The following is a 12,022-nucleotide window of genomic DNA, read 5'->3' as shown; positions in this document are numbered from 1 at the left end:
CTCTAGCTTGATTGCAAATTTTAATCTTCTAGCTTTAGTTTCAGTATATTTACAAATATTTGATATTTTGATTTTTAATTTAATTATTTGATAATTATCATTTTTTAACTTTTTTTTAGTTTTAATTATAAATTACTTAACAATAGCAATATTGTTATTTATATACTTAAGGATGAAATTTAAATTATTTTTAAAAGTTCTACAATGACGATTAACTCAAATTTAAAATTATAAATAATTTATGAATTACGATATGTCACTTTTAGTAAATTACAAACAAAATAATAAAAATTATTTTACAAATAAAAAAATTGAAATGAAATTACATTATAAATTATTAAATATGAATTTTAAATCTTCGATTTGGTTCAGACAAGTTTTACTTTCTTCCCAAGCCCATAAAATGTCATTAACGTATTGTGGAAAATCTGAATAATTTCTATACTGTCTTAAATCGTAAAATAAAATCTGAAGATATTTCTTCATCTCAGCAGCCAAGTTCGGTGTGGTGGCACATTTTTGACGTATAATTTTGTCGACTAATATCAGTATCCCCAATTTATTGATAGGTTTCGCTGTAAAAAACAAAAAAAAAATTGAGATTATAATAATTTATTTATACGTAAAAAATAAATAAGTAAATAGATAAAAGTAAAATTACTTACCATTTAAGAATTCTGTAACACAAACAGTAGTTATGTCTTCAGACACATGTTCATAGGGTACCAAAAATGAATGCACATTACTAATCTGTCTCATATACTGAGGTGTTAAACGTTCTAACTCTGATCTCAACCAATCTTCGAAATAACAAAATGGCTTTCCGTTGAAAAACTCCATTTTTTTTTTTATATTAAATTCAAAAAATTACGAATTAAAAACAAATTACTTGAAATATTCACAGTTATTACAACAACAAGAAAGTAAAATTCAAAAATTTGATTTACAAAAATTTGAACGATGTGAACAAGACCAGAGCAAACTCACAAATGTACTATTTGTAAGTTCTAATGGAAGGTCTTACAATATACCTAAGTACCAATGAGTATACTAAATAAAATTTCCCAGACGTCCACTTCCGACAAAAATTAAAAGTTAATTACCTATATAGAGGTGTTACACTCATTATACTCGATGCTTAGGGATTATGATTATCTAATGTACCGATCTTTGTATAGACTCTATTACTCTAATGTCTAGGTATGTTTAGGCAATATGTCAAAACATAGAATATAATCTTTCAACAATACAAATAAGTACCTAATACACGTAGGTATATAACATGATAAATGCGATTGCAACCGACGATCAGTTTTCGAATATTCTTCAAACTATTAAGATCGAAAAATATTATTTCGAGAAAACTTGCGATAGCTTGAAAAAAGTTGTTAGGGGAGGGTAGGGCAGAGCGGCACCCCTAAGCCAATTATTACTTTTTGTGGCTTTCAACCATAAGATCACTTTACTTTCGTCCTATTTCGAACAAATTTATGGACGTTTTGCCAAAATTCTGAAAAAAAAATTTTTTTTTTGTGGGGCAGAGCGGCCGCTTCAAAAAATGATAAAAAAAAATTTTTTTTTCGTTTTTTTTTTTTAGTAGATTTCATAAAAATCTAACTATTGTATTTGTCCTCATGATGGAATTTTCGAAAAATTTTGCTACCTCTGAACTCAGCTCGATGAGCTGAGTCAGGAAATACATTCAGTTCAAAAGTTTATATATGTATTTATATATATATATATATATATATATAATATAACGCGCCGTTCTCCAACGATAGCGTCCGCAATTCTACACCGATCTTAATGAAACTTAGTATACTTATTCTATGGACGATTACCTTGGATAAGTTCGAAGATGAGCCAATTCGGCCAATAAGTTTAGAAGTTATGGTTAATTGAAATTTTGTAAAATTTTCAAAAAAAAATTTGTTTGCCGCTTTAACTGGATGTAACTTCTAAACGGAAAGAGATAGCTTATTTTCGTTTGTTCTATGTGAAAGCTCGTCCGATTGCCTACAATTTTGACTATACAGCTCATTGATTGGACCATTTTTTCTAGTAGATAAATGATTTTGAACATTTACAAAATATTATAAAAACTAATTTTATGCAGGTTTTCACTTTGATTATAGCCACAATTTCAAACCGATCACCTTGAAACTTAGTATACGTATTTTGTGGGTGACTACCTTGTTCGAGTTTGAAAATGAGCTTAATCGGTCGATTAGTTTAGAAGTTATAGCATTTCAAAATTTTCAAAATGTCCAAAATTCATATTTTTACTTATTCTTCCTTCAATATCTTTTGAATGTGATAACTTATCGACTTTATATAAAATTCATCTGAAAGCTCTTCGAATAAGCTTTAATTTTCATGCCTATATATATGCCTAGACCACTGAAATTACTTATTTTACCATTCATTTAATGAAATTTTGCTATTGCATTAGTTCTCCTACTTCTTAGTACATTCATGGAGCTACTTAAACTCATATTATCGCAGTGTGACAATTATAAAATCCAAACATCTCAATTCAGTGGGTATATACAATTTCGTTTAATTGACAGTGTATAAATGATATGATATATCAATAACAAGATTGACATTAGTTATGATGATAATATTTTCTATATCGACTCGTCGTTTGATATTCTAATAGGCTTTTTATTTCAAATATCAATACTAATTTCAAGTATGACACTTTGATGTATCACAATCAATTTTTAATCTTAGAATATTTTATTAGTAGATTTTATTGAAAGCAAATTATCGCCTTTGTCTTTATGGTAGAATTCTCGAGCATTAAAACCATAATCTATCATAATTTTTCGAATAGTGTCCGGAATACCATTGGTCCGATAGTTTAAATATATGCATACGTATCTTTAAATAACGTCAAATCAAAACATATAGTGCATTATCATCAAAAATTCTTCTGAAGTTCATTTAGTTAGCATCAATTTTGACATTATACTTAGAATTATTTTATTTTCTTTGTTTTATCATCTCGAGAATTTTTACGAAAATGTAAAAAAAAATTTTATTTTATTATTAACTTTTATGTGAACAGTGAAAAAAATTCAACAACGAGAAATCTACTTCCATTTCGGCTGCCGAATGGCCTTTTTTTAAATTGTTTTCATCATTAAGGATGTATTTCTTTCTCTTGACAACTATTTTTGGTTTTATATTACTCGAAAAAAATTAACTTAAATTCATGATAACAAATTGTCGTTTTAAATTTAACATAAAGTCAACAACTTTTTTTTGTGCTGCTTGGGAACTTATGTATTTATATGTCTGAGTGAACACTGCATATTACTTCGTGTAATAGAAATTTTTCCCTAATTGACAATAGTTTTTTTAGCCCAGAAAAAAAACCAAAATTTTCACAAACGAACAAAATTCTCTCCGTGTAACGTAACGTTGGCTTTTCTTATACTGAATTTCAAAAATCATTTTTAGGCCAAGAGATATCGGTTCCGATTTTTTTTTTTTTTTTTTTTTTTTTAATAAGAAAATATATTTTGATATCATTACAACTTTATAATAAGTGATATTTATAAAATAATTTTTTTCTCAGATGAATAAATTCATAACTTAAATATCTTATTTGTTGTAATTATAAACCAATAAAATTGAAAGCTATTCTAACTTGATAATGTTTTTCAAAATAATAGTTATACAGTGGAATTTTATTTTAAAATATTTTTCAATAAAGATGATTATGTTATGAGGTACTTATTTGTATTGTTGAAAGATTATATTCTATGTTTTGACATATTGCCTAAACATACCTAGACATTAGAGTAATAGAGTCTATACAAAGATCGGTACATTAGATAATCATAATCCCTAAGCATCGAGTATAATGAGTGTAACACCTCTATATAGGTAATTAACTTTTAATTTTTGTCGGAAGTGGACGTCTGGGAAATTTTATTTAGTATACTCATTGGTACTTAGGTATATTGTAAGACCTTCCATTAGAACTTACAAATAGTACATTTGTGAGTTTGCTCTGGTCTTGTTCACATCGTTCAAATTTTTGTAAATCAAATTTTTGAATTTTACTTTCTTGTTGTTGTAATAACTGTGAATATTTCAAGTAATTTGTTTTTAATTCGTAATTTTTTGAATTTAATATAAAAAAAAAAATGGAGTTTTTCAACGGAAAGCCATTTTGTTATTTCGAAGATTGGTTGAGATCAGAGTTAGAACGTTTAACACCTCAGTATATGAGACAGATTAGTAATGTGCATTCATTTTTGGTACCCTATGAACATGTGTCTGAAGACATAACTACTGTTTGTGTTACAGAATTCTTAAATGGTAAGTAATTTTACTTTTATCTATTTACTTATTTATTTTTTACGTATAAATAAATTATTATAATCTCAATTTTTTTTTTGTTTTTTACAGCGAAACCTATCAATAAATTGGGGATACTGATATTAGTCGACAAAATTATACGTCAAAAATGTGCCACCACACCGAACTTGGCTGCTGAGATGAAGAAATATCTTCAGATTTTATTTTACGATTTAAGACAGTATAGAAATTATTCAGATTTTCCACAATACGTTAATGACATTTTATGGGCTTGGGAAGAAAGTAAAACTTGTCTGAACCAAATCGAAGATTTAAAATTCATATTTAATAATTTATAATGTAATTTCATTTCAATTTTTTTATTTGTAAAATAATTTTTATTATTTTGTTTGTAATTTACTAAAAGTGACATATCGTAATTCATAAATTATTTATAATTTTAAATTTGAGTTAATCGTCATTGTAGAACTTTTAAAAATAATTTAAATTTCATCCTTAAGTATATAAATAACAATATTGCTATTGTTAAGTAATTTATAATTAAAACTAAAAAAAAGTTAAAAAATGATAATTATCAAATAATTAAATTAAAAATCAAAATATCAAATATTTGTAAATATACTGAAACTAAAGCTAGAAGATTAAAATTTGCAATCAAGCTAGAGTGATAATAAATTATATTTTCATATATACGTAATAGTTAATATTTTATACTTTTGTATCATCAAATTAAGGGCTTTTATTTATAAAACTATGTATAGTTGTAGAAAATTATTATAAATTGAAAATAAAATTTTTTACTAATTCCAAAAATATTTGTTTTTGTAATTTTTTTTTTATTTTAATTTAAATTAATAAACAATTACTACTAAGAGTGTTTAATTTTTTACGTATTCTCAACTTTATAGTGAAAATTTCATTTACGTTAGTATTTTTTATTTTTTGAATAACTAAAAAATATTGCCTGTACATCATAATTTTTGAAATTTTTAAGATAACCAATAATAATATTCGATTAAAAGTATAATTATAAATCAATTTTTGACACTTTAGTTTTTACAGTATAGTGAATAGTTGTGTAGTGGTTGAAAATTCTATAGTTTTAAATAAATTACGACCTGAATTCTATCATTTTCTTATTTTTATAGAAAATTATGATGAATATAAATCGGTGTTATTAATTATTCAAACTTTTTTTTTTTTTTTTCACCTCCGATCATATTCTGATTTTTTTCATTGTATTTCGGTGTATGTTACTTTATTTTCATAAAAAAAATATTTCGCTTTATTCAAAGCTCAATAATTAAGTATTAAGAAAAAAAACGTGACAAAATTGTTTTCAATCCACTGGGCTATTATTCTAAAAATTTTTTTCACAATTTCCTTTTTTTCTCATTATTATCTTGAAATTAAAATTTTTAATATTCAGTTTTTTGTAAGATATATTTATTTTCTTTATTTTGGTATATGTAAAGTGAGAAAAAAAGAAGTTTTTAAAAGATTATGGTTCTGCCCCACCCTCCCCTATTACCATTTTGCAAATTGTTTAAATTTAATTTAATTTAAAAAATGAGTCATTTAAGTCAGAATTCTACTATCTGTAAATCGCAAGTGCAAGATCCAGAATCCTATTGGATTTTTAATCCTGAAGCGAAAAAATGTATTATGATAAGTAGTTGAAATGATTTATAATTTTTTTTAATAATTTCAAAACATGATGTATGTTTTTCTATGATGTAATATTTGTGTATTTTTTTTTTTTTTAGCAACAACTTTCAACCGATTTCCCGATTCTTAGAACAATGCTCGAAGATCTAGAATGTCATTCAGATATTGCAATTTTACGGAGAATCGCATCTAATGCAATTTCACCAGAACTCGAAGAGTCAGTGAATACGGCAATTAATATCATAATTAAAAGTATGGGACATCAACAAGAGAAAGTCAGAAAATTGAGAAAAAAATTCAATCGACTTGTGAAGGGAACATTATTTATAAATATAATCAATGATATAGCGTTAAAAACAGAGGTAAATATTCTTATAATTGACAAAATTTATTGAAAATTTTCTTTAATAACTCAATTTATTAATAAACTTTTAAATATTCATTTTAGATGGAAATTGAATTGTTGGAGTCTCAAACTGCCGACTCAATTTGAAAAATCTTTTAAAATTTAAATTGACTGTACATATATTTTTAAATCTCTAATAATAATTTCGTAAATAATAATAATAATAATGAACTTTTCCAATGAAATATACTTAAATCTTTAATTAAAATGAAATCATTTTGCATACATTTTAATATCACCATCTCTCTTTGTGACGAGCACGTAAAAAAATGTATAATCGATAAAAGTGATGAGCGCGTAGGCCGAGTAAGAGAGAGAGTACGCAAGGAGTGGGGATATGTAGGAGAGAAGGGGGAGTAGTTCGAGGTCGGCCGCTAGGCGGCGTCGCGACGTCTGAGTTTCTCCGAGTTGATCTGTTGTGCTAGAAGGCTTATAAACGATTTCTCAGCACCGTTATTTTGAATCCAGCTCTCGGTCTGCGTATCACCGGACCGAGCTGTAAAACAAATAGAAGTACCAGGTATTGGCTCTTCTATATTTGAACCTCGTCGTTATTGCACGATTGTAGGTGGGTGTAAAAACCCTGTCGCGATAAGTGACGCAAAATCTAGGCCGATTTGCACGTAGAGGAGCGCATTACCTTCTCCGTGCAATCTAGGGCGAGACTCTGAAACTTGGGGTATTACCCTTGGAGGAGACGAGTCTCGGGTGTTTTATACAACGCGGGCATCTCCCGGTTGGTAGTTGGGGTGGCGCGGAGGTAAAAAGCATCCGTAGAATCGGTACCGCGAGTAAATCTGTTACGAGGGTAATACATATGTGGGAATGAAACGCGTCTCGTCACACCGTATAATTTATATTTAAATATTATTTTAAGTATTTGTTTTGATAAAAATCGTAGTTTACCGAGTTTAAGAACATTGTAATAACGTATTGCTTCTGTTTATTAGTTAAGTATTGAGAATTTGTAATTCACCGAATGTTATAAATAAAATTGTACTTTATCCGAATAAATATGTTATTTAACTGTCGATCCGTCCGCATAATTATCTTATATTTAAGTAGAAATAAATAAGAAATTGCCTGAGTTACGCGACCCTCACCGAAACCCTGGAACCGGCGAGCTAATCTACATGAGGGGACTAATTATAAATATTAGTTTAGTTTTATAAACTTCCGTAACGTCACATCTTTAGAACAAATAAAGAAATATTAGCAATAACACTATGAATAACATTTTTTATTTTTTTAATATCAGTAATAGAATAAAATATTACGTTTAACGACCTTCCACTCATTCAGTAATAAGCGCGTTCATTTACTCGATGTCTTGTCTATATACTACGCTATGAATTTTTTTTTTTTTTTCATACTGATCCGTTACACGTAATTATTTTTAAATTTATAATAGACTAAAAAAAAACAAAAAAAAAGAATTGATAATAATTCCACTATCTAGAAACTAAATTCAAAACCGTTGTTGTAACGTTGTTAGTTTTTAATATTAAAATAAGAAAAAAAGTATTAAACATTCAGTTAAAATTGTCATCATAAGTTAAATATTCTAAAAAAAAAAAAAAATAACTTTTACATATAATATTTTTGAGCTTATTACTTTCTAGTTAATAAATTTAAATATATAATCCGCTCTTAATTTTAAGAATCAGAATTTCTTAAAATTATAATTTTTTAAATCGGGTATTTCGGCGCTGTATTTAAACGTCATTCTAACGTAATTCCAAACTAATATCACTATTGTTTGTAGGTATACAAAAGATTCATTACTGCGGAAGTAGGTATACAATAGATTTCACTTTTATCATCATCAGACAATTGACTGACACTCCTACGATAATTACAAGCAATCCATACTGCAGGTATCTTTTAACTTTTGGTCTCTGTTTTCATTTATAGCACCGTAAATATATTTGAAAGATCATAATACTTGTGAAATTTAAATTTTCAATTGAAAACCGTAATTTCATTATATTGACCCTAAGAGTCACGTTGAAGATAAGTTGGCGACAAATTTACTGCAACCAAGTTTTTTTGTATTTTTAAGGATGCTTGTCATGAAAATTAAATAATAAAGTCATTAATCTAAAAGAAATATCCAAAATTTATTCTTTGGCTGTTCTGAAAATTTTCAAAATCAAAGTTGATGATTTATTACCAAAGAAAGCACTTTTTAAAAAATTTATTGATACTTTCATAAACAATTTATTGTATTCAAAAAATACAATAATGAGCAATTAACTTGTTTTATTTCTTAATAACAAATCAATATACGCTTCAGATACTAAATCATCAGTCGCAATTCCTAATTCTTTCATTAAATCATTACTTATTTTTTCTCCAATTTCAATGTCTTGATTGTCATCCAAAACAACCTAAATTATTATGAAAATATTATTAATACAAACCGATATATTTATAAATAATTCTTTGAATTATATAAATCATATTATAAATTATATACTTCAATTTCCATGTAATCTCCCAACTCATCAACTTTATCAATATGAATCCGTGATTGTCCAACGACGAACAATAATCGAATTTTTTCAACAACTCCTAGTTTACCATTGCTTCTACTCAAAAGATCATTAATTCCATCACACTTTGATTTATCACTAAATGAAATTTTTGTATATTCACTAAGTTTTGGTCCCTTAGCATCTGTACGTTCATAATAAATTAATTCACCGGAATCATCCTGAAAAAATTTATTTATAATTGTCAATTTTTAAAATATGTTTATAATTTTAAGATATATACGAAGTGAAAGACCCGAAATTCGATCAATGTATAGATAAAATAGTATATCTTAAGTCAAAAAAATATTTTGGAAGGCAGAAGTTTTTTTGGAAATAAAGTCAAGATTTCCTTGAACCAAAAAAATTTATATTTTATCTGAGAAAATTAAGGTTTTTAAAAAAATTTTTTAAAATCAAGAATATTTACTTCCAGTCGAGAATTTATTTTTTTCTGTGTAGCTTTAGTCGCTGACTTCAACTTAACGACCTTATTTAAAAAATGAATAATAATTCATTATCAACATAATTCTTTAAATTAAAACTTTATTCTTTATATTTAAAACTAGAATTCTAGTTTTAAAACGTAACTACAAAAAATAAAAGATTTTTCATTTCATTTGCCAATTTATATTGAGTGGTACCATATAACAATCTTGTGCAAGTCTGCTTTCAAGATTGATAGGTGTTAGTGTCTTTTTCTACGTATGTGTCTTGCTGCATATACTTGTGACCAGATTTAAATTGCAAGCCTTACACTGAAAAAAAATACTGTTTTCAAGTATCTGCGTGTTTGAATCTTCCCGAGAAAATTATTTGTTTAATCTCAGTAATAATGTACTCCAACCAAGAATATTTCCTTAAAATAAGTATAAAAATTCTTAAATCAAGAAAATATCACTTGGTTGGAATATATTTTTCCTACGATTAAACAAATATTTACTCGGGAGGATTCTAACACGCAGATACTTGAAAACAGTTTTTGTTTTTTTCAGTGTACCCAATAAATTCGTGCCAGATTATAACTCAATTCTGGAGGAAGACTATAATTGGAAGTATTTGACCTTGAGCCGTGAGCAGATCTTGAGCAAGACATGCATAAGTACCTAATATAAGTTACAGGTGCAAGAAATGCGCCAGAAACTTTTAAACTGCACCGTATCTAAGATGTTTTCAATATCCTTGTGTAAAATGCCTTGAGCAAGTCATGCACAAGTCTTGATGACGATTTCTTGCAACATGATTTTGCGCAAGAACCATACGTCGAAAAAGACACTAGCAGCTAGGGGTCTTGCTCAAGATACTTACTCCAGAATCTTGCTCAAACTCGTGTTATATTAATAGGGGCGTTTAACGAGAAGTTTAAAATGACTTGCTCATTTTTGACTCATATGGTTTTTTAAAAAAATGTGGCAACAGCGCGTTCTAACTTCTTAAACATCGAAATTTAAATTAAAGCGGGAAAATTTATTTCTTATCTCGTCTCTCTTATCAATGTGTTTCTATCTTTGTTTTTTCTCTCAGCTGCTTCCGCGGCGTTGCCAAACCCTCAATAATATGTATCTCTGTCGATGAACGAGATTAAAAAATAAAGTTTAACTTCAATTCTTTAAATAACTACAACGGTAACACGATATTGTTAAAATGTTATCATATTCTACAAATATTCAAGTTTATGACATGTGGTTTTTTATTTCTTAAACTTGGGAGGTTAATACTGAAAAAAATAAAATAAGTCATGACGGAAACTTGTCAGCTATAAAAGTCTGTCTATAAGAAGTTTGAAAATGTCATTTTTGAAACTTTTTTTTCTAAGAAACTAGACGGTGGATACTTTTCAAATTTTTATAATACATCAATAAAGTATTCATTTATATATATACTAAATATTCAACTCTTAAAGTTGGGAAATTTTTTTTGTATTAAATTCGCTTGAACTTTCTTAATCTTACTCCAATGAATAGTGAGCGAATAATATGAGTCTTTTACCTTCCAAACGGCACAAAAAAAAATTGTCGACTTTTTTTAAAATCTAAGGCGACAATTCAACAAAAACTCAGAAATTTTTTTTTGTGCCGTTTGGGTTATTGACATATTTTAAATACTTACGGAAAATACACGTAATTTAAGGCGACCACGTGGTACCACATAGAAAGTATCCGTTTGTTTAATTATTTCAGGCTCTGAATTCGATAATTCTTTAGCTTTGGCCTTAACAAAATCCGGATTACGTAAAAATGCTTTTATCTCAACGTTGCGCATATTGATAAAATAATTCAAACTTTCAAACAAAATTTTTATTATATTTTAGGTTTATGTTTTTCTTTTCAAGCGAAGAAACGAAACAAAGGATATTTTATTTAAACCTTCAGGCGGTATTTCAACTCTCGATAGATTTTAATGCCTTATTAGTTGGTATAACTGAATTGTAAGATTGGTACGACGTCAGCACTTTTGGAATAAACAAATTTTTATAGACAATCAACGTTCAGTATATCCTATATAGTCGTCCCGATGAAAGCTTGGGATTTTTTTCCCACCAGTTTTTTCTCCTACCACCATGATATTTGAATGTGCGCATGTGCAAAGCCACCAAAACCAATATTTAAAGGGTGGGGGAAGAAACCGTGGTGGGAAAAAAATCCCAAGCTTTCATCGGGGCAACTATATAAAATTTTTTTATAAAAATTTTATAAACTTCTTAAAAAATTTGTTAAAAAGCTATAAATAAAAAAAAAGGTTTTAATTTAATAGTAAGTAAAATTGACAGATTATGTTATGTATCTATTTTTGAATAAATTTTGTAATATGGTTCTATGCTGATTTTGAAGTTACAGGAACCAAATGCGATTGTAATAGAGTTAAAATAGAACACAAAACTAATTTAGCGGGTAAAATTAGGATATTATGTGACATGAGACGAACCAAGAAGATTTCAGACCAGGATGAAGTTGGCTGCCCGAGCCATAAGCGAAGGCTGAAATCACCCGCAGTCTGAAATCGTGTTTTATCCTGAGTCACACACCATATTTTTCATGATTACCTGCATTGGAACTTGAAGTTTCAGTGTTCAGCAGCC

At 27.6% G+C, this 12,022-nt stretch overlaps 3 protein-coding genes across 3 annotated transcripts; 1 reads left to right on the top strand and 2 right to left on the bottom strand.

The window, feature by feature from the left end:
- Positions 1–215: 215 nt before the first annotated feature.
- Positions 216–970, bottom strand: LOC130667054 (uncharacterized). Its single transcript, XM_057468447.1, has 2 exons — positions 666–970; positions 216–575 (listed from the first exon to the last, which is right to left on the bottom strand). Exons 1-2 carry the CDS (start codon positions 838–840, stop codon positions 328–330), a joined length of 423 nt encoding a protein of 140 aa, XP_057324430.1. The 5' UTR covers positions 841–970; the 3' UTR covers positions 216–327.
- A 3,060-nt stretch (positions 971–4,030) lies between these two features.
- LOC130667055 (uncharacterized) lies at positions 4,031–4,785 on the top strand. Its single transcript, XM_057468448.1, has 2 exons — positions 4,031–4,335; positions 4,426–4,785. Exons 1-2 carry the CDS (start codon positions 4,161–4,163, stop codon positions 4,671–4,673), a joined length of 423 nt encoding a protein of 140 aa, XP_057324431.1. The 5' UTR covers positions 4,031–4,160; the 3' UTR covers positions 4,674–4,785.
- Positions 4,786–7,597: 2,812 nt separating this feature from the next.
- Positions 7,598–11,443, bottom strand: LOC130667051 (uncharacterized). Its single transcript, XM_057468446.1, has 3 exons — positions 11,053–11,443; positions 8,889–9,125; positions 7,598–8,799 (listed from the first exon to the last, which is right to left on the bottom strand). Exons 1-3 carry the CDS (start codon positions 11,203–11,205, stop codon positions 8,662–8,664), a joined length of 528 nt encoding a protein of 175 aa, XP_057324429.1. The 5' UTR covers positions 11,206–11,443; the 3' UTR covers positions 7,598–8,661.
- Positions 11,444–12,022: the final 579 nt, after the last annotated feature.

This window comes from Microplitis mediator, chromosome 4 (assembly GCF_029852145.1).
Source record: "Microplitis mediator isolate UGA2020A chromosome 4, iyMicMedi2.1, whole genome shotgun sequence".
NCBI classification, from domain to species: Eukaryota; Metazoa; Arthropoda; class Insecta; order Hymenoptera; family Braconidae; genus Microplitis; species Microplitis mediator.
The sequence above is the reverse complement of the archived record's forward strand: the minus strand, read 5'-3'. Positions and strand labels throughout refer to the sequence as shown.

What these genes read in the sequence shown, in the direction of transcription:
- LOC130667054 (XM_057468447.1), bottom strand. Translation starts at nt 840, where the DNA reads ATGGAGTTTTTCAACGGAAAGCCATTTTGTTATTTCGAAGATTGGTTG. An exon ending in TGTTACAGAATTCTTAAATG is followed by an intron (nt 576 to 665) that starts GTAAGTAATTTT and finishes TGTTTTTTACAG; the next exon opens with CGAAACCTATCAATAAATTG.
- LOC130667055 (XM_057468448.1), top strand. Translation starts at nt 4,161, where the DNA reads ATGGAGTTTTTCAACGGAAAGCCATTTTGTTATTTCGAAGATTGGTTG. An exon ending in TGTTACAGAATTCTTAAATG is followed by an intron (nt 4,336 to 4,425) that starts GTAAGTAATTTT and finishes TGTTTTTTACAG; the next exon opens with CGAAACCTATCAATAAATTG.
- LOC130667051 (XM_057468446.1), bottom strand. Translation starts at nt 11,205, where the DNA reads ATGCGCAACGTTGAGATAAAAGCATTTTTACGTAATCCGGATTTTGTT. An exon ending in TTAAATTACGTGTATTTTCC is followed by an intron (nt 9,126 to 11,052) that starts GTAAGTATTTAA and finishes AAATTTTTTCAG; the next exon opens with GATGATTCCGGTGAATTAAT. An exon ending in GAGATTACATGGAAATTGAA is followed by an intron (nt 8,800 to 8,888) that starts GTATATAATTTA and finishes ATAATAATTTAG; the next exon opens with GTTGTTTTGGATGACAATCA.